A 27819-nucleotide genomic window follows, 5' to 3' on the forward strand; every position below is an offset into this window, starting at 1 on the left:
CAACCAGATATGTATTCCAAACTTTTCAGCACACTGAAGGTCCAATATAAGTCATTTTTAAAAGTGATTGTTTCTAAGGGCTATATCTGCTTAGTAATCCATTGCATAGTTAATTAATATAATCCATAATTAAGCAGCAACTCTTAACATACATTTCATATTCTTGTTTTGAATAGTAAGTTGAGGATCTTGTAAAAATTTTCCTGCAATCTAGTACAGTTAGACTGACCTTCAGTAATAGTGGCACATAAGAGTCAAGCGAGCTGTTAAAGTGATTTCTCATTATTATGGCAAAATAAGATGTCAAACTTATGTTTCAATTGTTGACCAGTTTAACTTGAATAGTCTGTGAGATTTAAGTTTTGCATGAGGGTGATGGAGCCTTGGCACAGGCTGCCCACTGAGGTTGTGGAGTCCTTCCTTGGAGGCCTTCAAGACCCACCTGGACACATTCCTATGCAACCTGATCTAGATTGACCTGCTTCTACAGGGGGGTTGGACTAGGTGATCTCTAAAGGTCCCTTCCAACCCCTACCATTCTATGGTTCTACGATTTTGTGTAGTTTCACCAACTCTGTAACAGATCTCAATAGTATTTATGGAAAGGCCATTTTATCTCTGTTCATTGACTTATTCATTTAACCTAGAGTATCTACATAGATACCTGATTCTGATTAATCTTCAGTTTTGACGGCTGTTTTTACATGCTCTAATTGCAGCTGTGCCATAGATAGCAAGCCAAGTTGACATATGGAGTCTCCTGTTCTCTGCAGCTGGGAGTCTCCCAATACTATCACTCCCTCCTTCCTCTAGTGCTTCTGTGTAGCTCAAATACAATAGTATTAAAATAGCATTCAATATGCAGTTGTTGTAGACACTGTCAATTTGGGCATCTTGTTAAATTAACAGTTAAACATTTCACTCTCTAGTGTTCACAATTTTCTACTAAATATTTTGGATTTTTTTAATGTTCCTTGTAGAATTTTGTCCCTTCTGTGGAAATGAAGTGTTTTGATGTTTTAAAAGTGGAAGGATTCAGTTTGATAGCTACAGGAAGTGCAAACGGTGCAATAATTTTGTGGGATTTTGAATCTGCCTTGGTGAGATGCCTGTAAGTATTGCTTTCATGGAGACTTTTCAATCTCCAGTGTTTTCTGTGAAAAGTGATGGATAAGTAGCAATTTACATGGGCCGTCCTCCCTTCCACTTCAAATATACTAGCTAGTTCTGCCATCACAGGTAGAAGAAGTGATCAAGAGAGAGAGTCATTTGGGGAAGGGATGATATAATTAGGAATAGTGTTTTAACATAACTCAGCACTGCATCTGAAGGAAACTCTCACTATGTAAGTCACTCTGTCACTGAATGGAGGCTGCTACTGAGCTGTAGAAATATCCTTACTTTGGAAGTTTCATGTTTGGGAGTACATTTGGAAATAATATTAATCCAGATGATAATGGCAGATGTTGTACATTATCAATATCATTGTTTATACCTAGAAGACTAGAAGATTCATTCAACAAGGAGAAAACAAAAGTTATTTTTGAGTTTTGCGAGTAAAAATATTTCACATAAATTGATAAAAAGCAAGCATTAGGATGGTTCTAGATATTCTCATGGGGATTAAGCTGCTACATCAGGAAAATGAATAATGACAACATCTCTGATTAGACTGAGTGGAGCAGTACAACAGTATTTCTGTGTTGGTGATGGAATGCATGCCTTTTAAGACCCTACAAAGTCAATATTTAGCTATCCTACCCAATAGTTTCACGGCATCCTTAATATGTAAAATTGACATATTTGTGGGAAAGAGCTGAGGCCCTGAGGTACCAAGGGAAATAATCAAAACCTAACTGCAGTTCTGACTCTGCCTCTGCTTTTGCCTCCTCATATATGAGGCAGGCAATTCAAGTTAATGCATGGAAGACAGGAAGGTCAATGCTTTGTAAGTTGAGATGGGGCTATTTAGTCTAGAAAAGAGGAGACTGAGGGGAGATCTTATTAACATTTACAAATATCTACATTGTGGGTGTCAGGAGGTTGGGACATCCCTTTTTTCTGTAGTATCTAGCAACAGGACAAGAGGTAATGGGATGAAGCTGGAACACAAAAAGTTCCACTTAAACATAAAAAAAATCTATTTTACTGTGAGGGTGATGGAGCCCTGGCACAGGCTGCCCAGAGGAGTTGTGGAGTCTCCTTCCTTGGAGACTTCCAAGACCCACCTGGACATGTTCCTATGTGACCTGATCTAGGTGAACCTGCTTCTGCAGGGGGGCTGGACTAGATGATTTCTAAAGTTCCTTTCCAACCCCTACCATTCTATGATTCTATGATTTTACCCTGGGTTCACATGACTGGTTTGAATGCAAGGAACAAGGTACTTTTCTAACCAGCTTAGCTAGCTAGCTGACTTCAACATAAGCTACTTTACGTTTCTCTGAAATACTAATTCACACGAAAATACTTGGCTGAAGGAAATGTTCATCATTCCATCAGATTCCCATTTTTCCTGGCATGGGCACATTCTGTACCTACTCGTTGCTGACATTAGTCCGTAGTGACCAATTAACTGGATTCTGAAAAATTTGTCTAAAACTTTTAGGTGACATGCATTCTAGGAAATTAAATGCTTTTTTTTTTTAGATTACAAATAAATTCCACAACTTCTTCTGGGAACAATAAGCTATCTGACATATCCTGTACAAACATCTTCATTTTCAGGTGTAAAATTAATGAAGATAGCCAGGCTTCAGGTCATCAAGCATCTGGAGTCAATGCCATGTTATTCCTTATACATAGTGCTTTCACTTCCAGGTAACTGCATGCTTTCTATCTTCCCCCAGGACAGATGCAGTCATTTGAAATTGTGTTGCAGTAAACTGATGGAACTTTTGTCCAAGATAGCTGTAAATAAATACAAGATTTTATTTACATTTAACCAATTTAAGTTCAAACAATTAGTTTTCTTAAACATTTGTAATGCTTATCAAGACTTATTACATGGTTTTTTACATTTTTTTACTACTCCACTAAGCTATCCTTCTGTCTTCTAAAAAACTTCATAAGTCTCAATTTTGTTGAAGAATTCAATAGAAATCAGCTTTTTTCAGGTGTCAGTTTTCCTGTGTACTGTACCTTCTTTGATTCTAACCTCTGTGAGATAACTCTGTGAGGCAGCAGGCCTTTTTTATATTTAAATCTGATGCAGTTCTCATGCTATTAGATTCTGTCAGCAGAGACAAACTCAGTGAGGTGTGCAGACTCAAGTTTCATCTTGAAAAAAACTAGAAGCTGGTATAAGTTGGTAGTGTTGGATGGAGACTAGAAATTTAGCTAAATATCATCAATTTGAGAAAAAAGCATTTCACTTGTATATAACTTCAGAAGTGCTTGTCTTCCAATGGATATACAAAGGCAATGGTAGCCAAAAGGGGTCATTATGGTTCAAACACTTATGCAGCTTTAAGGTCTTAAGCAGTTAGGCAGCTTTTTTTCCCTCCTGAATCATAAGGTTGGTTTATCATTTTATGCTGCTTTGAAAATATCAAGTGGCTTATGCATTTACATCCCTAAATGTACCAGTGCCACTTAACATATATTTGCTTTTTGACATTACAGCTTAATGATTAGTTTAAGAAATCCTAGCTAAATTAAATATGTGATGACTACAATTCACAAATAGAATTTTTTATAAATCAAGAAAACTTCTGCTTATGCTTAAGCAGGAGGATCCAACAATGTCTTTGAATCATATAGGCTTAGGATGTTTTGTATGTACTGGAAAGGTACTTGGACGAATTTGACTGTAATCAAATACACATATGCAAAGTTCAAGAGTACTAACAAGTTTGTAAAATCAAACACTGAAAAATTTCAGAGTCATGCCCATCTGTTCAAATTTAAGTGGGTTACCTCAGCTGCATACTTTCTTCGTGAGTTTTACATTATTCCATTGTTTCAGATGTTCTTGTCAAAACCAGAGCAGCTGTGACATTGCTGTAAGTTATGTGGCAAGAACCTCTCATTAGTGCAGTAAGAACGTTTCTTGACTGAGAAACACAAACATTGAAGACCATATCCAATTTTTTTCATTAGTTTCTTCCACTGAATCCTGTTTCTGCAGGGCTTTAGGGTGTTTAGGTACATCTCCTGCCAAGATAAATATGTATGATAGGTGCCATCAAGTCCAAGAGGTGAATTTCAGATTCTGAAATGTTAAACTGAAGGATGGGGAGGGCAGGGTGCAAACTGGCCATCCCATCCAAGAGGGAAATGGGTCAGAGCAGGAAATGAAATGATGAGTGCTGCTCAACCCCACACCAAGATGAGGAACAGAATGCTGACCACCCAGAAGGAGTGTCAAATGAGGGAGGATCCTCTTGTACCCATCCAGGGAAACCTGTGTGTTCGAGTAAGCCCCTGCATTGCCTCTTCACCAACACACACAGTCTGGGGAATAAGCAGGAGGAATTAGAGATGTGGGTGAGGATGCAGGACCTCATTGCAATTACAGAGACATGGTGGGACAGCTCACATGACTGTGGAGCACAGCCATGAATGGCCATGTGCTATTTAGGAAAGACAGGCAAACGAGGCAAGGAGGTGGAGTTGCTCTCTATGTGAAAGAGCAATTAGAGTGCATTGAGCTCTGCCTCTGTGGGGATGAGAGGTGGGTTGAATGTTTATGGGTGGGAATTAAGGGGCAGGGTAGTGTGGTTGATACTACCATGGGAGTTTACTACAGGCAGAGGTTTACTATCCTGGAAACTATCAGGAGGAGGAAGTGGATGAGGCCTTCTACGAACAGCTGAGAGCTGTCTCACAGTCACAATCCGTGGTCCTCATGGGGGACTTCAGCCTCCCTGATGTTTGCTGGGAAAGCCACACAGACAATCAAACAAAGTCCAGGTGGTTCCTACAGAATGTTGATGACAACTTCCTGTCACAAGTGGTCAAGGAGCCAAGAAGGAGAGTTGTGCTGCTGGACCTTGTGCTGGCAAATAAAGAAGGTCTGGTTGGGGATGTGAGGGTTGGAGGCAACCTTGTCTGCAGTGGCCATGAGATTGTGTCATTCAAGATCCTCTGTGGAAGAAACAAGACACCAAGTTGGTTTGCAACTCTGGACTTCAGGCAGCTAACTTTGGCCTCTTCAATGATCTGCTAGGAAGAATCTCACAGGATAGGATTCTAGCTGGCAGAAGAGCCTAAGAAAGCTGGTCTTCAAGTGCCACGTCCTCCAAGCCCAAGACTGGTATGTCCCCACAAGTAAAAAACCAGGAAAAGGATGCAAGAGGCCTACTTTGGTGAAAAAAATAACTACTGGAACTACTCAAGGAGAAGAAAGAAATCGATGTAAGGTGGAAAAAGGGTCTGATTGCTTGGGAAGAGTACAGGAGCATCTCCAGAGTATGCAGGGATGAAGCAAGGAAGGCCAAAGCCATTTTGAAATTAAACTTGGCAAAGAAAGTAAAGAAAACAAGATGAGATTTTTCAAATGCATCAGCAGCAAAAGGAAAAGTACAGAGAATGTGAATCCATGCTGAACAAAGAGGGTGCCCTGTTGACAGAGGACGCAGAGAAGGCAGAACTACTGAATGCCTTCTTTGCCTCAGTCTTCTCTGCCAAGGCTGGCACTCAGGAAGCCCAGTCCCTGGAGGATACTAGGATAGTCTGGAGAATTAAACACTTTCCCTTGGTGGATGAGGATGAAGTTAGAGACCTATGGAGCAAGCTTAATACCCATAAATCTATGGGACTTGATGGGATGGATCCACGAGTGCTAAGGGAACTGTTGTTTCCCTTTTTGAAAAGGGAAAGAAAGAGGACTTGGGAAGCTATAGGCTGGTCAGCCCCAGCACTGTCCCTGGAAAGACGACAACTCATCCTGGATGCCAACTCTAAACACATGAAGGAAAAGATGGTTAGCAGGGGGACTGAACGCAGATTAACTAAGGGGAAATCCTGTTTAACCAACTTCTATGAGTGCATAACCAGCTGGCTAGATGAAGGGAGAGCAGCGGATGTCATCTACCTTGACTTCAGCAAGGCTTTTGACACTGTCTCCCATGACATCCTCATCAGAAAGCTCAAGCAGTGTGGCTTGGATGAGTGGATGGTGAGGTGGATTAAGAGCTGGCTGAATGAGGGGAACCCAGAGGGCACAGAATCGAGTTGGAAGTCTGTGGCCAGTGGTGTTCCACAGGGATGGGTTCTGGGGCCAGTCTTGTTCAATATCTTCATCAACAACCTGGATGAGTGTACCCTCAGCAAGTTCACTGATGACACCAAACTTGGAGGACTGTCTCATTCACCAGAAGGCTGTGCTGCCATTCAGTGAGATTTCAGCTAACTTGAGAGTTGGGCAGAGAGGAACCTCCTGAGTCCTGCACCTTGAGAGGAACAACCCCACACACGACTACAGTCTGGGAGTGACTTTCTAGACAGCAACTTTGGAGAGAGGAACCTGGGACTCTTGGCTGATAATAAACTAAACATGAGCCAGTAATGTGCCCTCGTGGCCAAGAAGGCCAATGGCATCCTGGGATGCATCAAGAAGAGTGTGGCCAGCATGTCGAGGGAGGTTCTCCTCCCCTTCTGCTCTTCCCTGATGAGGCCCCATCTGGAGTACTGTGTCCAGTTCTGGGCTCCCCAGTTCAAGAGGCACAGGGAACTTCTGAAGAGAGGCCAGTGCAGGGCCACCAAGATGATCAGAGGACTGGAACATCTTTCTTATGAGGAAAGGCTGTGGGGATATGGGACTGTTCAGCCTGGAGGAGACTGAGGGGAGACCTCATTAATACTTATAAGTATTTGAAAGGTGTATGTCAAGGGGATGGGGCAACACTTATTCCTGTTGTGTCCAGTGATGGCCCAAGAGGTAATGAACAAAAGCTGAAACACAAAAAGTTCCACTTTAGCTTAAGGAAAAAATTCATTTCTGTGAGAGTGACAGAGTACCTGCACAGGCTGCCCATGAAGGGTGTGGAGTTTTCTTCTCCAGAGGTTTTCAAACCTGCCTGAATGTGTTCCCGAGTGACCTGATCCAGGTGGACCTGCTTTACCAGGAGACTTGGACTAGATGATCTCTAGAGGTCCCTTCTATCCTCTACTATTCTGTGAAGCTGTGATTTCTGAGAATTTTCTTTATTTGTTTTGTTAGTATATTTTTGTAACATGTTAAATAAATGTCAATAATTCATTGAAAGCTATTTGCAGAGCAAAGCCCTGTGTAAAATGAAAGGGAACAAGCCATTGGCAGGCATGAACTTTTCCCCTTCACTTCTTGAGGATAAATACCAGTGTTAATTTTGGTTTACATGAATTTAAATTGCTCTAAACTCCTGACAGGAGAAGTTGGCTATTTAATATGCAAGCATTGCCTAGTTACCTGGAAAAACTTCTAAACTACTAGCAACCCTTAATGTAATCAATTCAGGTACTATTTTATTACGTGATATTACACTAGATGATGTTGATTGTCTGATTGTAAACAGTGTCTTCAAGAATGTCAGTGATGTCTAATGATTTCTTTCACATAGGAAAATTAATTCCCCACCCTCTACTTCTGTTACTGTGAGGCGTGGCATCAGTGCCATTACAGAGCACAAGAGCAGTTCTTTAAACCTACAAAAGGTATGTATAGTGGCTTCGTGGCTTCAGTAGCATTCAAAACTTTGGTTTTTGTTTTAACATTCCGTAGCTTACTAGAATACCTCCATACTGCCAGGCACAAAACTGAATATCAAGTATTACAGAGTAATGGACTTTCTTCCCCTAAACTGAATAAGAATACATTCTGTTAGGCAGCTGGCTCTGCGATACAGGGAACAGCTGACTATTCCGAATGTTTGTCAGATACTTATCATTATAAATTCTGGCTCAATGGGGAAAGTAAAATAGACAAATCATGAAGTACTTCAATAAAACTGCAACAACATCTACATTGTAGCCACTCTTACTTGGATATATTCTTTTAAATTACTGTGATTTTTCTTAAATTTACCATCAAGATGCCAGTGTCTCAATCTGTGGGTTTTTGCTAAGCATAGCATTATTATTTTTTTGACACTTTTTGTTGTTTAATGCCAGAAGAATGTGCCATATCTGCAGAGCAACAAATGGCAAGTAGTTAAAGAGGAAAATGCTACTACCCCTCATTCTTCCCAGCACATTGTTTAAGCAGATCACAGCACTTTCATAGATTCCAACGTACACAAAGGGTATAATTGTCACTCGCAAACTGAAATATACAGTATCTTGTGCTATGAAGTCATTAGAATAACAAAATGGACATCCATTTGGAGTTCTTAAAAAGATTTCCAAAAGCCAAACACATCAAGCCTTATAGATCACAGAAACATAGAATTGTTTAGGTTGGAAAAGACCTTTAAGATCAGATTGAGTCCAACCATTAACTGTACTTCCATGTCCAATAGGTGGGGCAAGATTGTAGTGGCTTATCCTTTTCTAAGATACCTCAAACACTTGTGGCTGCATAGTTTTTCCTGCATTACTTGACTTGACAATTTTTGACGCCAATGTGCAGATTACTGTCAGCTTGGGGATCCTCAGAAGTCTATATAGTAAGGCATAAATGAAGGATTGTCACAATTCTCATACTGAAGATGCAGATATGAGTAAATATTATTGGTATTTATACACTCTGTTCATCTTTGCTCAAGGCAGTAACAGGACTATATGCATCTTCTGAACTCTCTAAGAACTATAGGTTACATTCATATAAGTGATTGACTTGCTTGTCCAAAGAAACTGATACCATTTAGCCAAATTTACCTTTAGCATGCTCCTAAATTCCAATTAATTTAATTTGTGATTTTTCCATCTGTGATTTTGATTCTCTTCAGATTAAATGTTTCTTGTTTTCACTTAGTGCTGTCCTAGACTGAATGGAAATGGATGAATGTTTTAATCCTTAAATTAAAAAAAAAACCAAACAACATTTGAAAAAAAATTTCAACTAGAGAACTGTTCTGTAGTTACATCCAAGTTCTGTTTTCTAATTCTGTTATGTTTTCTTGCTTTTAGGAAAATATGAAAAGTGATGAAATTAATAGTCAAATAATAACAGGTATGGAAAGATGTTTTTCATTCTCTTTGTTGTTGATCCATGAGTTCTGCCCAGATTACCATAGAAACTGAGTTTGTCTGGCAAAGCATACTTAGAATAATTGAAATATCTTTGTTAGAGGGATGACACATGTCAATATGTTCTGCTCCCTCATGATTTGCAATTATTTTCCAAAAGCCAGGCCAGGATACAGGATATGCAAGGGTTTAATTGCTGGGTTTTTTTCTAAATAGACATGATGCTGAAAACCTTGCAGAATTTGTAAATGTCAGCTACATATACTTCTCTTCCACATATTCAAGCAAAGAGTTATTAAAATGGTATAGCAAGAACCAACTTGAGTCAACTGTGAGTGAATGGCATCACAGACAAAATTTTCAATAGCAGATGAAATTTTAGAAGGAAAAATCTTCCATATAATATAAAACCTTTAAACAAAAAGAGACAGCAAAGTGCTTAACTGTTAAGGCTGTGCAAATGGAGTCAGTGATTTTGAAACTGTCTAGGTTCTTCTGAATCCTTTAGACATCCTCTGCTGGAAAGCAGACTTTCCCAATAACAAGAAATTTGGATTTAAGATTTATTTTGTAAAGAAAATATACCCTGAAATCTGAATATCCCTAAGCCCTGAAGCTGCCTAACAAAACAGACCCTCATGTTAGGTCCTGCATCCACAGAATATCTGTTTCACTGAGGACCTTCATAGGACCATCCATCAGCACATCCAGGTCTGGGAAAGTCATAGCAAGAACTCAAAAATGTTCCCTGTGACTAGCATCATGCATTTAGCAAAAGTTTTGAACTGGAGAAATAAGTGTAGAAATCTATGATTCCATAATTGTTATGGGTAATTTAGTTACTAAACTTCTCTTCATTGATGATTTTATAGTAATCTCTAGAAACCTCATCCATAGTCTGCCGAATGGCCTCTCACCTCTCCTGATGATGACTGTCTTGCACTCCTTCATTCTCAGTGGTACATGCAGATCCTGTAATATCTGTTGCTGTGCTCTAAATTAGTTTCCCCAGCATTGTAGAATAATAGTTCTGGCTGATTTAGGTAAGACCATGATGATTGGTTTAATTTCTTTTCAGCTGTCTTTTATCCATATCTGTAATCAATTCAGAGTAATGCCATCTTGATGATGGTATCTATTTTCAAATGGACCTCTTTTTTTGCTAGCATTTTGTAATTTCTGTGTATTCAAAAGCAGTACTAAAAATTATTGAGACAATACATGGTCATTTGTGTTACAAAGGAGAAAGCACAACTAGGTACAGGAACATCCAAAACTTGAAGATGAATGTGCAGTTACCCAAAGCTGTAGCAGGATACTCACCAGTGCTGGCATCTGCTCATGAAAATGGCTGTATCTACCTGTGGAGCATTCAGGTAGCTGTCTGAATGTCTTTGGGATGGGACTGCACCTTTGAGAAGATAACTTTACCAATCTTTAGAAGCATGTTTATTAACTAGCAATTGCAGTAGCAGATATTTTATTGCATTTTTTTGGTTGATAGTTTCTTCCATGAACACAAATTAATTCTGCTTTAAGTAACTGTAGCAGGGTTTCATGACATTCAGAAAATGAAGAAACATGATTCAAAATAATTATGACAAAAACTGACTGTAAATTTATGTGAAAGTCTAGAAGTTGATTTTTCCACCTGATCGGCAAGGCAGAGTTTCTCCTTAGAAGAGGAGAAATGTGTCTGGAACATTGCACAAGCCAGCTAGCATTGTTAGGGTTACAATTCGAGAGAATCAGGGCTAAAAATCAGGAGAGACATAGTGGCTACAGCTGTAATTAGCTTGTAAAGCCAGTCATGCAAGAGAATGCCAACAGCTTAGTTGTCACACCACCTCAGATCTGTAAGACTGTATTCGTGAAAACATATTAGTCTAAACAAGAGATACAAAGTAAATACAGTAAGAAAGGGGAGTACCATGATGTGATCAGGTAATATTGGTTGTTACACACATAATGTTGACAATACACCAGCTATATAAAGCTTTAATGAGGATCGCAGCAAAGGCAAGTCATAGGGAGAAATTTTCAGAAAGATAATGAGGTAGCTTTGCAGACATTTTATGCAAAAACAGATGATGTCTGTCCTCAAGTAAAGTAGGTGAGGGATTTGTTGGGCTTTATTGTTTTCATAGTTGATATAGATTCCTAGAAGAATCTCCAAGTTCAGATGACAATGATATCACCACTGATGTGATTGTCATTACCTGGATAACAGAGTCATGAATCTCCTTATCAGCAAGACATTCTGCTTCACCTCTTCCTAAACCTGAAAAGGCAGTAAGGGTTAGCAAGTCTACTGGTGCTCACTTGAAAAACAGAACAAGTTGGTGAGGGAGCTATCATGGATCCTTTTGCAGTAACAAACAAGATTTCAGTAGCAAATGAAGTACATACTCATGATATTCCATAACAAATGATAAGTGGGGAAGCAGTGGTAGGTACAGCTAGACTGAATTGCCTGAGTGAAATAGCTTGTCCTTTTGATGTAGAAGAGACAACAATCCAGAAGACTACACCCCAGCTATCTTGGTTATTGAGTAGATTAGGAAACTAATTTTTTTTGCAGCTTTCTGAATACATATGAGCTGAGTAATGCTGAATAGATCAAATCAATGGCACTCAACTTCTGATGCATTGATTGTTTTTTAAAGTAGATATTATAAAGAGAAATATGTGGGGTTTTGTTTATTTATTTTAGGGAAATTTAATGAAAGAAATTTTGCCATTTTCAAAACATCCTTCAGTTGCTCTGACAGCACTACGTACAGACATCTCTGCTAAAACACTTTTGGCAGGCAGTAAGGGTGAGTAAACGTGTTAGTCATTCTGTTTAAAACAGTATGTAGGACCACAAAATATTATGCTCTAAATGTGTGAGAAATGTGGAAATTAAAGCCCACATGTTACCAGACTTTCTCCATCAAAGCTATAATTAAATAACAGAAAAAAAGTGGTTTCTAGTATGAAAGGGTGGTATATTAAAGCTCAGCATTAGCAGCATTATTAGTAGAATTGTCTCTGTAAAAGACATTATCATTTTCTTCATTCAGAAGTCTTTCATATGCTTTCCGTCTGAATTACTGTATTAATACCAAGGGCAAAGTTTAGTGCTAAGAATAACAAAAAAAAAAACCAAAAAACCCACATCAATGGTAATTAAACTACATTAAAAACTGCAGCTGTGGCTACACCAAGAACCATAAGACAGATGCTGATACGGCGTGCACAGGAATAGTTACCACAGTGCACTGCTATGTAAGGAAAGAAAATACTTGTGAGCTACTAGCTCATTGTTAGGCTTTTAATTTCACACCAAATCTGCCTTTCATTTGGCAGAAAATCTGCTGTCTGATTCTCCTCCAGACCTTTAGAATAACCTTGGCAATTTTCCTCTCTGCATCTGTCATATGAGGTTTTTGTCCTTTAATGTGTCACTTTTATTCAGAAATACCCATTGAACTGTTTCCCTGCCAGCTTCCTGCTCTTATGCTGTCAGAAGTTAAATGGAGTAAGTTGTTTTTTTCCCCATGTGTTTCAAAATTGAGCAGTAGCTTGATGTTGATGCAGAAAAGAGGGAGAGTTTCCTCCCCCCATTGATAAAAAAATGAGATCAGGAAGCCAGCATGCACTGAATAGGATTTTAGTTAGTTGTGGAAAAGTATCCACCCTATTACCTGTTATTCTGCTACTCTCTCTTTGTGCTTTTGTATTTGTGCCACTGTATATGCTTTTCATGCTTTCTGCCTCCTTCTTTTTTATCTGAAGGGCTTCTGCCAATTTCTTATTCCCATTACATATTTTTTCCTTGGTAGGAAAAGGTCAACTTCTCTGTCAGCCTCCTTGCTTGCTTGCAAATGTACAGTCCTAGAAACCAGATGTGATCAGTATGAAATGGAATTACACAAAAAGATTCCTCTGTCTAGTAGTAGAAATGAGAGACAAATTCATCAGGAAAAAGAGAGCCTATACATGAAACTGAGCAGTTGTGAGTCATAGAGAAAATGTTTCTTTTGACTCTAGCTTCACATGAGAGCATTAAGGTGTTGTAAAACATTGAGTTTTAAATGTGTATGCAATTAATCAAACATTGTCCATTTTATCGGGATCGAAAAACAGTTGAATCCCCAGGATGCTCTCATACCTAGTTTTTGAAGCAAGTAACTGTCATGACCAGATGACTCTTATTTTACACTCATATCATTTAAAGAAAAAAACCCACATTCTTTCAATTTCAAACCTATCCATTTAATGACACATGGCTCATAGAGAGTATATTTATTTATTTGCATGTTAATGAACGGTCTATTATTTTCTACTCTGTGCTTGACAATGAGACAGGGACATTCACCTTAAACTAACTTTAACTGACCTGTAATTTCTGCTTCATTCTGCCCAATATTTACCTAGCACATATGGTAGCGGTGACTAAATGTAATGAAATTTATTGATGTTTTGCTTTTTCCTTTCTTAAACAGAGGGACATATTATGTGCTGGAGCATTGCCTCATTCTTAGAAGATCCACAAAATAGTAAAAACGTAAGGAAAAATCTGACAGATTTTCTTAACTTGAACAGTTAAGATAAAAGAAACAATGAAAAATGGACTCAGAACTCTGCAGGGATTAAAAATGTTTCCTGCACATAAAGGTCATGTCATTTGCTTGAAGTAATAAGTTGCTGCTGTGAAACACAAAAAACTCATGAGTAAAATGCTGTTAGCATTATTCCATTGTGTTCAAAGAGGCTATGTTAGGAACGAATTTATCCATGTCCCCTGAGCAGAGATTCTACCATACGCCATTTGCAGACTTTTCATGGAAGAATATTTTTCACCTCTTCATTTTCAGAAAGCCATGCTGGTAAATCCACTAAGTTTACAACCATGGTTGCATTCAGAACTGCCTGACATGAGGTTGTGTTGCTTTTTTCCCTCAGCAAATAAAGGAGGAGCTGTGCTGGAGAGCACACTCTACTGAAGTGATTGACTTATTTCATGAAGAGGAGAAAAATGTGATAGTGACAGCATCTGTTGATGGTTCAGTCAGGTACAAAAATGACTAATATTTATTACTGCAATGCCAATCAGTTGACCTATCTCCAAAGTTCCTCCTCTTGCTGGTCTTGATTAGAGGCTAGAACTGAGATATAATAAAGCATTGGGTGCATTTTCTGTTCTGCACCTGAAAGAACTGATTTTTTGATGTAACACTTCGAGTTTTCTCAGGAAGTCAGACCTTTTGCAGACTGTGATTTTGTTTCATTGAGGTGACCTTGAATGTGTAGGTAACAGCTCCATCATTTTAGAAATTATCTCCTGTTCTAATCCTATTTTAACTTTGAATACTTGTTAAATTGACATGGGTCATAAGCATTACATCTTACCAATGCTTATACAATTATAAACCAATGCACTCTGAAAATGCTTTATAGACAACTGCAATTTCTTCTTGGCTAACAAGTACACTTGAAGAGGTTTCTTTTGGGGTTTTGGGAGAATGTTCTGTGTAGGTTCTGCTCTGGTGGCAGCACCTTAGGTGGAAGCAATTCAGGATATTGGTGCCTTTACTCCTAAGTTTCATAATTGTAAAGATGAACTGTTTCTTTGGTTTATCATTTTTACAACATCCTTCAGAGATTATTTTTTTTCTCTCGGGTTACTTCTTACATTATAAAAAGTGAACTTCAATCTCTTTGTTTGTTTGTTTGTTTATGACTAGCATGCTGAACTCTAGAACAGTGCTACAGAACTTGATAATGTAGATTGATATTTTTTCACTTCTAAAAGTATCCATTTTCCCTCTCTGTCCTTTGACACTTCTTCTACTATGTCTGCAGGCTTTGGCATGCCATGAACGGATACTATCTTGGTTACTTTGGACAACCCAGGAAGTTTGATTTGTCAGATATCAGTCGGTTGATTTTGCCTTGTGACATTAATACCTTCCCTACTATAATTAAAGAGGAAAGCAAGTATATGGAAAAGAAGAAGCTTGAATATCCTCTCATGCTGGACAAGGAGAAGTAAGAGTTCTCAAGGGATGTGGGTTAGTTACAAGCCAAGCCAGAGAGCTTTGGCCCTCTAGCTTAAGTCATATTTCTAGTGCTGATGCTTCTTGATTCATTAATTGGTGAGTTGCCACTAAACAAACACTGCAGCACGAATCTTCAGAGGCAATATGCACAATGCCTTTAGTAACAAAGCAGTCCAAATCTGGGAAAAAATTACTTCAGGGTTTAAAAAGTCATGCATGCTTTCGTGGTAAGTTTTCATTTACCATGTGCATTCTTAGCTGCCTTTTAATGAAAGCACTCTGGGACTACAGGAAATCTCTAAGACGGTTTACTGTTGCCCCATTTAGGTAGGTATCCTGCTATAACTTATTCCATTGAGTTCTTACTAATGTGAGTAGCCCCTCTGAAGTCAGAATAGTAGCTCATCAATATAGAGAAGTGCTTGGCTGTGTGAAGGACTAACCCCTGTAGTCCTTTTCAATAGGCAGCAGCTAGTTTGAAACCTCTGCAATCAAAGATACTATAATTAAGCCAGATAACCTTAAAGCAATTTTCCATGAATGACATGTCTGTGTCAAACTGTGACTACTTTTTGAGTACTCTTCAAATACTTCAGTAAATGAAAATGGCCATCACATATTTTAAAATATATTAACTAGACTCAAAGCAAATGAGATGCCTGTTTAACTGTGCAGAGAACTGAAAAAAAAAATGGCCACATGCTGTGCAATAGAAAATTTCTGTCTTATTCTATATACTCTGTGTGCTGTCACCTCCAGAGTAACTCAGTTCCTCTGGATTACTTATACGAAATAGTGTAATGGATAGCTAGCCACCCATCACCCTGTGTTACTATAGATGCTAGGCTTTGTTCTTTACAAGATATGGAAGCTTCTCTTGTGGTCAAGTCAGTAATCTTCCTTTTACTACTACAATTCACTTATTGGATATAAATCACTACTAAAATATTTTAGAATTGCAACAAACAAATCAAGTAATAATTGCTATTATCAGATATTCCTCAAATATCTGTACCTGAAATGTATAAACCCAATTGAATAGCATAAGTGCTTATAGTTAAACAAGTGTCTCAGGTGATCTGTTGAAAAATGTCAGCAGGTTGATAGACCCATGTAGAAGAACAGTCTCAGTTTCCCTCTGTAGTTTATCATTCCTTAGCTTGTGTGGTCTGTCTTAATTTTTCAGATTACAGATGAAACTCTTAATCTATGCTAATAGACACTCTAGATCATTTCTTCTTGTGATTAAATTTGGAAACCAAACACATTAGCAGAGGAAACCTTTTTTGTTATGAAAGTGGCATATACTGAAAAGCCATTATCAGTGAGTTAGCACCCAACTGTGGTAAATAATGGTTTTATATTAACATTTCCAACCTTCTAAAGATGACAAGCCAGTATCTAGACTGATAAAATGTTAGTGAAGCACTTCATGACATCTATGAAGACTCTCAAATAAACTGTAATTTGAAGATATATGGAATAATTTATACTTCAAAATTATTTTCTTTTGGAGCCAGTTAATAATATTGCATTCAAATTTACCATTTTAATAGGAGCATCTGATTTTTTTCTGTCTTGTGTATCCAGGTGGAAGTCACTGACCAGATCACCTTCAGTTTTAAGAAAGTCTAAACATGTGGACATGATTCAAGAATTTAAGTTTTTCAAAGCTCTGGCTTCTCCAAAGGTAGCTGATATATATGAAAAATTTGTTTCTGTTCTATGCAACACGTAAGAAATGCAATTGTATTTCTCATTTAGAAATACAATTAGTCATAAATAACTCTATAAATCCTTCTAATTCAATGCACAAGCTAGAACAAAAAAGCATAAAGAGAAGGATCAAAGAAGCAACTCTGGTTTTCATCCTCATTGTTCCAAATTCCAATTTAGAAGGTAGTACACACTCATTCACTTGTCTGGTTTAACGGTATTAAAAAATCCAAGAAGTTTCACGAGCTCCAACAAAAATCCTAAATATCTTAAGTTTACTTAAAGAAAGTGTGAAAACATGAGAATAGGAAATTACAGAATTACAGAATCTCAAGGGCTGGAAGGGACCTCGAAAGATCATCCAGTCCAACCCCCCAGCCAGAGCAGGACCAGCTAGAGTAGGTCACCCAGGAACTTGTTCAGGTGGGTTTTGAATGTCTCCAGAGAAGGCAACTCAATAACCCATATGGGCAGCCTGTGCCAGTACTCCCTCACCTTCACAGTGAAGAAATTCTTCCTTGCATTTCTTTAGAACCTCTTGTGTTCCAGATTATACCCACTGCCCCTTGCCCTGTCATTGGACTTCTAGAAGAGAATGGCTCCATCCTCCTGACACCTGCCCTTTACATATTTATAAACATTAATGAGGTCACCCCTCAGTCTCCTCTTCTGAGAGCCCCAGTTCTCTCAGCCATTCGTCATAAGGGAGATGCTCCACTCCCTTCATCATCTTGATGGCCCTGCACTGAACTCTCTCCAGCAGCTCCCTGTCCTTCTTGAACTGTGGGGCCCAGAACTGGACACAATATTCCAAGTGTGGTCTCATGAGAGCAGAGTAGATGTGGAGGAGAACCTCTCTTGACGTACTGCCCATAGTCCTTCTAATACACCTCAGGATACCATTGGCCACCTTAGCCACTAGGGCACATTGCTAGCTCATGGTCATCCTACAGAATCCCCAGTTATACACAGCAGTTCTTTCAGGCTTCACATGAAATCAAACCAGGAGTGTTCCGAATTAATTTAGATATCGTTATGAATAATTTCTACAATTTTGTTGGAGCTCCTCCGTCTTTGCTGACTGGTATCACCAAGGATACAAGATGTGCTCTCACATCATCTGGGTGCTTGACTATCTGAAGCTAGTGGTTTACTTGCTGCTAAGCAAAGGTAGTCAAGCATATAGTTTTGAGGTAATCTGTCATTTCACCCCAAGGCAAGCAACAGGCTGGTGAACTCCCGTAGGTCACAGTTTTACCAGTCACAGTTGCTGCAGAGTATCCAGAGCAGCCTATGTTTAAATCACAGGGAAACTGATGTAGCTGCATTTGTGCCATAAGAGTATGGTTCCCTGCTGTTCAACAGCTGTAGATACAGCACTGTGTATACAGAACAGTGTTAGTGGAAAAAATATGTTAATGATGATTACAAAACATGATATTTGCTGTAGTAGAGCCAGTGTATGAGTACGTTATGGTACACGTTAGCTCTGCTTTGGATTTTACCTAGTCATTTGAAAAGAGGGCTCACTGGAGGTCTCATAGCAGAGGATAATTGATACGTGTTTGCACTGAGGTCCCCTTCTGATTGAGCTTTTAATGAGAAAAAGGTTTGGCTTTCTACCATTTGCCTTACTGCAGAATAAACCAGTGGGCTCCAGTTTGCACTTCAGACTAGAGTTATGGTATTCAGTGGTTCTGCAAATATGTAGTATATATGATTAGCTCAACGTAATTCAGTTGTCCTGTCTTTCAGAAATGAGTAATGCCTAGTAATTAATGCACATGTATAACACTTAGAATTGACAGACACTGCAAGAGATTTATTTAGGAATGTTTTACATTGTTGAAAGTGTGGCATCTCTTAAACTGTTACTAATGTAGCACAATCAGTGATGTACTGGATAATGTATTCAAGACCATGAAAAAATATAAGTAGAAAATCTCATTTCAAATTAAACTCATATTGTTAAATTTGATGGGAACAGAGTTCTTTGCAGTATTTCGACCTGTAGGTGCGTTTTTTTTTTCCTTTTTAGAGAACCATAAATTGTCTTTCAGAGGTGAAATCACAGCTATATCATGTAGAGAGTTTCATTTACTGCTGTGTCTATAAGTACAATACCTAGGGAAGTCTCAGGATTCATATGAGTGTGGATGAATCATCAGGGTACCCGAAGTATTTTCACAAACTCAAAGCTTTCAACAGTTAGCAGCAAAAATGTCTTGTTCATCTGCATCTTTCTCAACTGGCTGCTGAACTGTTTGTTTTTTGCAAAGCTCAATAGAAGGACAGCCAGACTGACAGCCCTGTGATGAAGCTGTCATCTTGAACGGGGATCTTACTCCATTATCCCTTGGCTAGACTTTTGCAGTCCTCTGATAGCATGCATCCACCAAATCTTGACGAGAAGCCTGAAATTGATTCCTTTATTGAGCTTATCCAAGGTGTTAATAGGTGAGAGAACTAAGTGTTTAAAACTAGCTTTAACTTGGGTGATAAAAAACATTTTGCTGTTAACAGTCTTGATTTTGTGTCCTTTGGAAAGTTGGTATTTTGTTGGAATTTTCTATAGCAGATTCCATCCTAATTTTAAAAAAAGCTTAAGGCAGCCTTCCCACGGTACAAAGAAAACCTGGACATAATCCATAATCTCTCTAGATAGTAATGATATACATTTCTTCAGTTAACATGAATGTTATCATGCAATTCAATAACAGAAGTAATGTCTCCATTACCTTTTGTCATCAGCTAGTAATGCACTGACTTTGGCTTCCCTTGGTCAGATCTACAGACAACCTTTGGAAACTTTTGAGTCTGGAAACAGAGAGGCTGGTGCAGTATTTGGGTTTCTTCCTTTATATGAGGTAAGCACAAGAGTTTTCTGCTTTTTGGGGCAGCAGTCATACAGCAGAAGCCATTAGCACTAGTAAGATATTACAACTATGTATTGTGACATTCTGTTATTAACTATCTGCTTCTCAATTTGTTTTTCTAATGTGCTTTGCTTTACTACCTCTCTGATTCCATTCTCCATTTGATGGAAGCTTGGGAAGACAGTAGAAGAGAGTGTGCTGCAAAGTGAGTATTCTAGATGTTCGTTTTTCCTGTTCAACCTTCTGTAATTAACTTTTTGCTCAGACTCTACTTTTAGCCAGCCCCAAAACTATTGATTTTTATCTGCACAAAGCTTTGGCTATTGTAAGTTAATACAGTTTTATGGGTACTATTGATTTGATTTATTGCAAGCTGTCCAGCAAAGCTTTCTAGGTTTCTAAGGAGAAAGAGCAGAATGTCCACAGCCTTGTACATCCCACCTATCATAGGATGGAAAGAATCTTCCCTAGCAGAAAACAGGAAACTTGGGAGCACAGTGTTCAAATGGTTGTCACATATGCTGTTCTTCTGACTATTAATGTGCCTTGGAAATCTGTTTGGTTTTCTTCCAGAAGACGACAAAATACAGGCTGTCTTGTCCCTTGGCAAGTTGGGAGCTGAAGCCAAAGGCACTGCAATGGATTTACAATAAAACAAGATCAGACATTTCCTGTGAGCTACATGCACAACAGATACTTTTTTTTGTCTGTGCTATTACAAAACACTATGAAAGTGATCTGTTCATCTGAATATATTAATTAGTTCTTGAAATTTTGTGATTTATTTCTTTAAAGATCTTCATTGTAACAAAGTTGAGACATCCAGTCCCATTGGATAGACAAGAGAGACAGGTTTCAGTGGAGAATAAGGTCAATACAAATAAACACAGAATCCATCTCCAAGAAAGTGAATTAGCAGGTTCCTTATTTTATTTTTTTCCTCTGTTGTTGTCCTGTTATATTTAAATCCATTTCATTATTAAGTAGAACACATAGAGTTAAAATCTTTATTTCTATTCCAGTCCTTCATGCAGAGAAAAAATTCTAATACAGCCAGTGTATGATTATAACAAGATACACATTGAAAATCCTATCTCATTCCACTTTTTGATAGTTAAAAAGGAGAAGCACTTTACTATGATTAAGTGGTTAAAAATTGAGAGCCATAGATCTACAAAAATTCTTCTTTTGCTAGTGGTACAGACTGAAGCTCAAGAAATGTTTTTCCATAGGTACTGTTCTAACCATTCTTCTGTTTTGGGAGCTTTGGAGTCCTTAGGTAGGCAGAGACTTGATGAGGTGTTCCATAGGTAGTGCACATATGCCACAGTACCCTAGTCAAAATGTCTTCTTCCAGAAACATTTAGATTTATTTGTTAATCATGTGGAGATAAGACAGAAGGAAGATTGAGAACTAGGTTAAAATAATGAGAAATGGCCATATTTAAAGATTCCTGGCATCATGGTATTAGCCCAGATGGGAACAAAGAACCACAATCAGCCACCCACTCACTCCTCCTCCTTCCCAACAAGACAGGAAAGAGAGAAGTACTTTGGGACAGGGAGGGCTCAATTGCTACTTATAGTCCCAGGCAAAACAGACAAGACTACTCATCTTGTGGAAGAAAAGGAAACTGAATATGCCACCAATCAAAACCATAAATAGAAAACACCTCAGAGTGGCACGATGATGAAAAGCACAGCCAGCCCTTTAATTCCACCTTTCCCCCACCCTTCCCCTCTTCCCAGCTCATCTACCTGATCCTGGTGTCTTGTACCAGGATGTCCTGTACCTCCTCCCACTGAACAGCTCAGGGGGGCTGGGAATAGATGATGCAGCCAGTCCTGTTGCAGTCAGTCCGGATGGCTTCTGCCATTTACTCTCTCCTCAGGGCAGGAGGACTCTTCACCAGTCCTCCCTGCTCCAGTGCAGGGTCCCTCACAGGCTGGGGAGCCCTGCACAGGCCACTCCAACCTGCATTCATCTGGAGGGCTGCAGCTCCCTGCAGGCTCTCCAGCATGGCCTACACCACGGCCACCTCCTCACACAGTCTCTTGCCTGTCCAAGTGCAATCACATCTCTGGGACGAGGTCCTTGCGGAGCTGTGGAAGTCCTGCCATTGCCCTCCGTGGGTCATAGGGGCACAGCAGGTCTCTCACCGCAGGCTGCAAGGGAGTCTCTGGTCTGGTGCTCCTCCTCTTTTCCTCCTTCTCTGACTATGGAGTTCACATGGTCACTTCCATCTTGTCCTACCCTTCCATCTCCTCCTATGCATTACAGATTTCCCTTCTTACATAATGATGGCAGAGACACTGGATTGGCCCATCCAGGCCAGAGGTAGGTCCAACTCAGAGCCAGGGGTGGGAGAAGTGCTTGTTTTGAGAAGTGCTTATGGAGCCACCACTGCAGCCCCCTCTACTTGTTAGCTAGCCAAAGAAGCCTCACACAAACCCGTCACACTGTGAGTGATTTTGCAGGCAGAAACAAAACAGTCTTCTCCTTTATCCAGGTTCTATCAGCCTCTCAATTACCCTTGGTAGCAAAGTTAACTCTATTTTGAGGTTTGGGACTCTCTCACAATAGGGCTGATTTCTATCACCCTTTTATCTCTTTCCATCACAGTGGTTAACTTTTTTTTAAGCATTTGCCTCAGAACTCAAAATCTTGTAAGCTTGTCTTTTATACTCACAGTCTTATAAGCATCATACACATAACAAAGAGTTAATATGCCCAGCTGTTTCTGCTTGTTAGTTCCTTGCTTGTGCTTTCAAAGAGCATCTTCATCCTCTAAGCCATAAGAGTGCAAACTGAACTCATGTTCAATTAATTTCCTGTAATGACTCCCTGAATCCTTTCTGGTATTTCAGGACAGTGTCACAACATGACAGAGGTCACAGAATACATATTCTGTCATCCTTTGTCTAGCTAAAGGTGCCTTGCCAAATGTCTCACCATAGTGAGTATTTAGGACTACCCGTGTAACTGGTGCTATTATTACCTACTATTTTGAGGAAAGTAGCAAGTTTTCTGTATTACTGGTAGTGAACAGAGCTTTGTCTGCTAGCCTTATTGGAAAGACTGTCTTCTGATAAAGAGAATATACAATGACTGGCAATGATTTGCCTCTCTTCAACTTGTTATGGGGCTATGTTATGATTCGGGCATAATACTGCAGGGATTTTTTAGCAAAATATCTTGTGGGTGTATATTTTTAAATATTATGATCAACTGTACTGGATCTGTCTGACATGAATGTAATTTTCTTCATTGCAGCCTGTACAGTGCTATGTTCTGGTTTTGTGACTAGAAGTGTTGATAATATGTGAACAGACCAGATATTCCATACCATACAGGGTCCTGTTCAGCAATAAGAGTTGAATTAATTCAATGGACCAGCTCTTAGGAAGGAATTATGCTGTAAGGAAAGCTATAAAAAATTGCATGACATGCATGCACTACCTTTAGCAGGCTTCTATGTAGTTACTACCTTACCATTGTGCTCTTTAAATTGTGACAAAATTACAGTGCTCTTAGACTTTTTTCATATTAACAAATCCTCAAGTTTTTCAGACTGCATGTCATTGCTCAGCATTGCTGTTTACTTGAAGAGTTCAAAATCCTAGGGCTTTATAAACACCAGACGGAAACTGGTCCTACTCCTAAACATTTTACATGATGGTATTATCCAGTTGTCACAAGCAAAGCAGTGAGATTTCATTCACATTAAGACACTGCACTGCACAGAATTCTTTAGAGGAAGAATAGTTGTTTATTGTATGCTAGAGAACAGAGGATGCTTCTGGAAAGAAATTAAGCATGGAAAAGCATACCAGGCAAGTGATGCTTCCAAACACACACACTGATCTTCAGGCAGTCTTTTCAATAGTACAAAGCTTGTATTTATGGACTTCTTGGTACTGGCTGTGGATTTTCTCTATGTTGATGTCTTTGCATGGCAAAGCAGCAGCAGCAGCATGGCAAAGCAGCAGCAGCATCTTCTCTCAGCATGGCAGGAATTCATGGTTGAGCTGGCTGCAGTAGTTAGTTTTCCAGAATTTCATTACAGCCCTTGCTAGTGCTTTACAAAACTTGGGACGTTCTTCAGCTGCCCTCACCCACTGGGGCAGCTCAAGCTGAATGGCATCAACGGTGCCAGAACTACCGGAACCAAAAGTCTTTGTTATGTATCCACCACTATAATAGCTCCCATTATTTGGGCTAGGATTGGATGGAGAAGGCACACAAACATAACTGTTATTTTGTTCTTCTATATATTTACCCAAACTTCTGTTACCTGCAACCAAAGTCTCAGAAGACACATTGACTAGCTGACTGGCCAGATGGCTGACTGAGGAACATGATGCAGAAAAGACACCTGAATTAAGAGATTTTTTTGAAAGTGTGTAACCTAGTTCTATCCATCGTTCAGGATGTGCTTGTCCATGGATATCCAGAATCAGGCCCCCTGTCATCTGTGACTTTGCAGTGGTCAAAAATCCCATATACTCCTCCCAGGCCTGTTCTGCTTGGGGAATTCCAAAGCAAGCTTCTTCCTTTTCCCTATTAGCATCCATCTTGAATCTCTGCAGGTTGTTTATAATGATATGTGGGAAGAAGCCACCAGTAATTTCGTTGATTTCTTCTGCAAGAGCCTGAGCCACCTCTATAGTATACCTGTCTTGGCTGGTAGACACTTTGCATTTCTTGTAATTTTGAATACTTCCAGCAGGACACTCGTGAGAGAAAATGCAAGAGGATGTCTTTGCATCCCAACAGGCAGCTTCTCGATCAGGTATGTCTTTGGGTTCCATTGACCCACCATGAGGGACAGAGAGAATCAGGTTCATGTTGCCCACCTCATACTCAATGAAATGCTTATGACCAAATATAACCTCTTTGGTGCCAATGGTTTTCAAAAGCAAATATAAAATGGAAAGGAGGAAGAGATACATGTTCTTCATTTGTTGCTGGAAGACTCAGCAATATGAAATATATCAGCACCTACATAAAAGCAAAAGACAGATTTTTTTATTATTACAGTTGGGAATGCATGAGAGACTATTCAGCTGCTGCTGGAACAATTGGTTACTGATTAACCTGGCTTAATTTTATTCCATGTAGCACAAAGAAGAAAAGTACTTATATGAGCAGCAAAAATGAACAGGGCACTTAGTGTGGCTGGATGTGACTGATGCAGTGTTTCCAAAAGAGAGGATTCTCTCAGAATAACAAGACAAGGGAAATGGTAGGTTACTGGACCTCCTTCATTTCCCCAGAAAGCCCAAACACTATTTGATTATCTCATTTGGTCCCAGAAAAATCACTAAATTCCAGCAAAATATTGGATATTTTTTTTCACTACTAAAGCCTCCCTTTTTTTACATCTGAAATGTGAGAAAATTCTAACAAAATTTGATAGAACATCTGTATCTCATTGGCCTGCATGAAATAAATTTCCATTATCCACATGTTTATGGAAACTAGAGGTTACATCAGCTCAGAACTGCACTGGGCTAGTCTAAAATAAGCAGACTGATAAAAATTGAGTACAACCAAGCTCTATCTCTAGCGGTGCTCCAGGCTGAGTTGATTTATAATATTATGGATAGGTACCATTGAGTACATTGAGGAGTGACGCTATTCTTTTAGTTTTCAAGTCTCCATTCCCTTTAAAGGAGTGAAGATATTTTTAAGCCCTTGCTAACTCTGCCGCCATTTTTTTGAAAGCTGTAGTTCAGCAAGATGCTGACAGTGTTTTCTGGTTTGAAGGCATTACATCTCTATAAAGATCAGAGTCTTGAGTGTAATTGTATTAGACATATGTAAAATAAGTGAGTAAAGTCAGCAAAAAGCAGAATGAAAAAGAGTATTTTTCACTTCCATGAATAAAAACCCCCTCAGTGTAGGCCAGATGAGAAGTATGTAAACAGATGCATCTGCAGATGAGGCAAGCTGCCCTGTGATCTGTCCTTCCCCTGTCATTATGTCACCAGCAGAAATGTGGAGGATAATAGGCACAAAGGAGAGATTAAGAAAGCAGATTTGCAAGAATACATCCACAATGTCTCGCCCGAGAGCATGTACGACAGCAACCAGTATATACTGAGAGAGCACGGTGCAGTCTGCCCCAGGGCCCATCAGCCACCTACTCCAAGAAAAGGAGAGGGCAATTTCACCCAAATAATGCAGTGAAATCTTCTTTCCCCAGTACGAGGAAATCCTGATGGCTATTTAGAGACAACCTCCACTTCCCCCTGAGCTGGTTCACACTGATGAGCCTGAACAAAAAAAGTAAATGTTTATCTTCCTCTCTTCTTTCTGGGATGGAAGTCCCATAAAAGTCTGTGAGCTGGAGTCAGATCCCTAATAATCTAACCTACAGTTTTTCTGGAAAACATGATTAGCAGCTGTTTTAGTTTCTTTTTAACCATTCAGTTAAAAGTTCCCTTTCCTTGAGCTACTGGCTTAAAACACGCTTTTATCCAAGTCCTTGTAGAGTTCATACTTCCCTAGATTCCTCTAAGACATGGACTTACACCTACAAGTTCACTGTTTGCATTACCAGAAATGTTGGGGAAAGGAATATTTTCAAGTATTATTCAAAATCTTTTTTCTCAGAAAACAAAAAAACAACCCAGACTGCTCATGCAGAGTGTGCTAAGTCTCAGAATAGCTTACCTCAGGTGCAGTGGGACCCAGAACCAAGTTAAATAAATCAACAGCAAGAACACCCAGGTGCTGCTCACCTGCCTCAGAAGGGCTTAGGTTTCCTTTCAGACTCTCACCTTTAATATGATGACACAGTTATTCCTTTCTTCCTGCCTGCCAAACTGTTTGCTGTTAACTGCAGCACTTTGCTTGTCTTTTTACAATTTCTTGTTAATGATTAAATCAAGCTCATAGCACTACAAGATCATGCCTTAAAGATACATGGAGAGAGAGCTCTGTATAATAACCTAACTGTGAGAAAGCCACCTTTGCACAGGTGAGACTCTGGACAGATTTTGGGTTCTCAGGGAACCCAACGAGCCCAGACTGGTTTAAAGAGTTTTTCTGGACAGGGGATGCAGAGGAAAAATCTTAAGTCATAGTAATACAGGCTAGAACTGCTATTCTGGACTTCACCATAGCAAAACACACATCTTTCCAAAGGATGGTGCTCAGCACCTGCAACTAGGAGGCATATGCTAGAAAATGTACCTGTTTGTCTTCTTCAGCACAAGGGTGAGGTCTATGTGCGTAGAAACGAACTGTATAACAGGCTCCAAGTTCTCTGTTGATCATCGATAAATTTACATTACTATGAGATGAAAAAAAAAAAAAGAAATCCACAATATTTTTAATTGGTAGTAATCACTGTGGGACTAGTTTGAAGATTTACCTAAAAAGAAAGGGAGAGATTTTCCTGCTCCCCCCACACCTTTCAAAAGTGAAACTGAAAGAACTGTGGCAGTTGGCTTCACTGGGGCTTCCTCCTTCCCAGAAGTCTCTAGAGGCCAGGATGAGCCATGCAGCTACATGGCAGAGAGGCTTCAACTGCACCTGGATTTATTATTTCACAATAAAGGATCTCAGAAAGGAGGAAAAAAAATATGCACTGGTAAACTAGAAGCTTAGCGTGTTTTTGTTCTCTGTACTGAGATATGTTTCTAGACATCAAAAAAACTTGCCACAAGAAGCACAGTGTCCTGGTTTGGGCTAGGATAGGGTTAATTTCAATGAGGAAGTAGGAAGGGGTACAGCATGGGCAGCTGACCCAGGCTGGCCAACAGGTATTCGATACCATACTGACATCAAGCCCAGTACATATAGGCAGGGAGCTGGGCGGGGGCGGCACTGTGGAAACGTGGGTTCGACTGCCAGGACCAGTCGTGTCGGGTCCTGGGTAGTGAGCAGCAATGGCACGCACCATTCCTTTTGTATATCCCCTCATTTACTGTTATAACTGTTTTTTCCTAAACTTGTTTCTTATTATTGTTGTTCTATTAAACTGTTCTTATTTCAACCTACGCGGGTTTTCCCCCTTTTTCTCTGGTTCCCCTCCTGTTCCGCTGGGAGGGGGAGGAGT

General features: G+C 39.4%; 2 protein-coding genes across 2 annotated transcripts in view; one reads left to right on the top strand and one right to left on the bottom strand.

The window, feature by feature from the left end:
• Positions 1 to 20589, top strand: part of WDR64 (WD repeat domain 64) — a 72861-nt gene extending 52272 nt beyond the window's left edge. The window contains exons 16-28 of the mRNA XM_061989624.1: positions 981 to 1111; positions 2728 to 2820; positions 7545 to 7638; positions 9052 to 9094; positions 10354 to 10487; positions 11825 to 11930; positions 13602 to 13663; positions 14062 to 14171; positions 14962 to 15147; positions 16749 to 16848; positions 19661 to 19741; positions 19922 to 19955; positions 20546 to 20589. Of these exons, the coding sequence (XP_061845608.1) occupies positions 981 to 1111; positions 2728 to 2820; positions 7545 to 7638; positions 9052 to 9094; positions 10354 to 10487; positions 11825 to 11930; positions 13602 to 13663; positions 14062 to 14171; positions 14962 to 15147; positions 16749 to 16848; positions 19661 to 19741; positions 19922 to 19955; positions 20546 to 20589 (1218 nt within the window). The remainder of the gene's footprint in view (positions 1 to 980; positions 1112 to 2727; positions 2821 to 7544; positions 7639 to 9051; positions 9095 to 10353; positions 10488 to 11824; positions 11931 to 13601; positions 13664 to 14061; positions 14172 to 14961; positions 15148 to 16748; positions 16849 to 19660; positions 19742 to 19921; positions 19956 to 20545) is intronic.
• Positions 20590 to 23497: 2908 nt separating this feature from the next.
• Positions 23498 to 27171, bottom strand: LOC133624889 (uncharacterized). Its single transcript, XM_061989924.1, has 2 exons — positions 26952 to 27171; positions 23498 to 24752 (listed from the first exon to the last, which is right to left on the bottom strand). Exon 2 carries the CDS (start codon positions 24710 to 24712, stop codon positions 23753 to 23755), a length of 960 nt encoding a protein of 319 aa, XP_061845908.1. The 5' UTR covers positions 24713 to 24752; positions 26952 to 27171; the 3' UTR covers positions 23498 to 23752.
• Positions 27172 to 27819: the final 648 nt, after the last annotated feature.

Source organism: Colius striatus, chromosome 2 (assembly GCF_028858725.1).
Source record: "Colius striatus isolate bColStr4 chromosome 2, bColStr4.1.hap1, whole genome shotgun sequence".
Classification (NCBI taxonomy): Eukaryota; Metazoa; Chordata; class Aves; order Coliiformes; family Coliidae; genus Colius; species Colius striatus.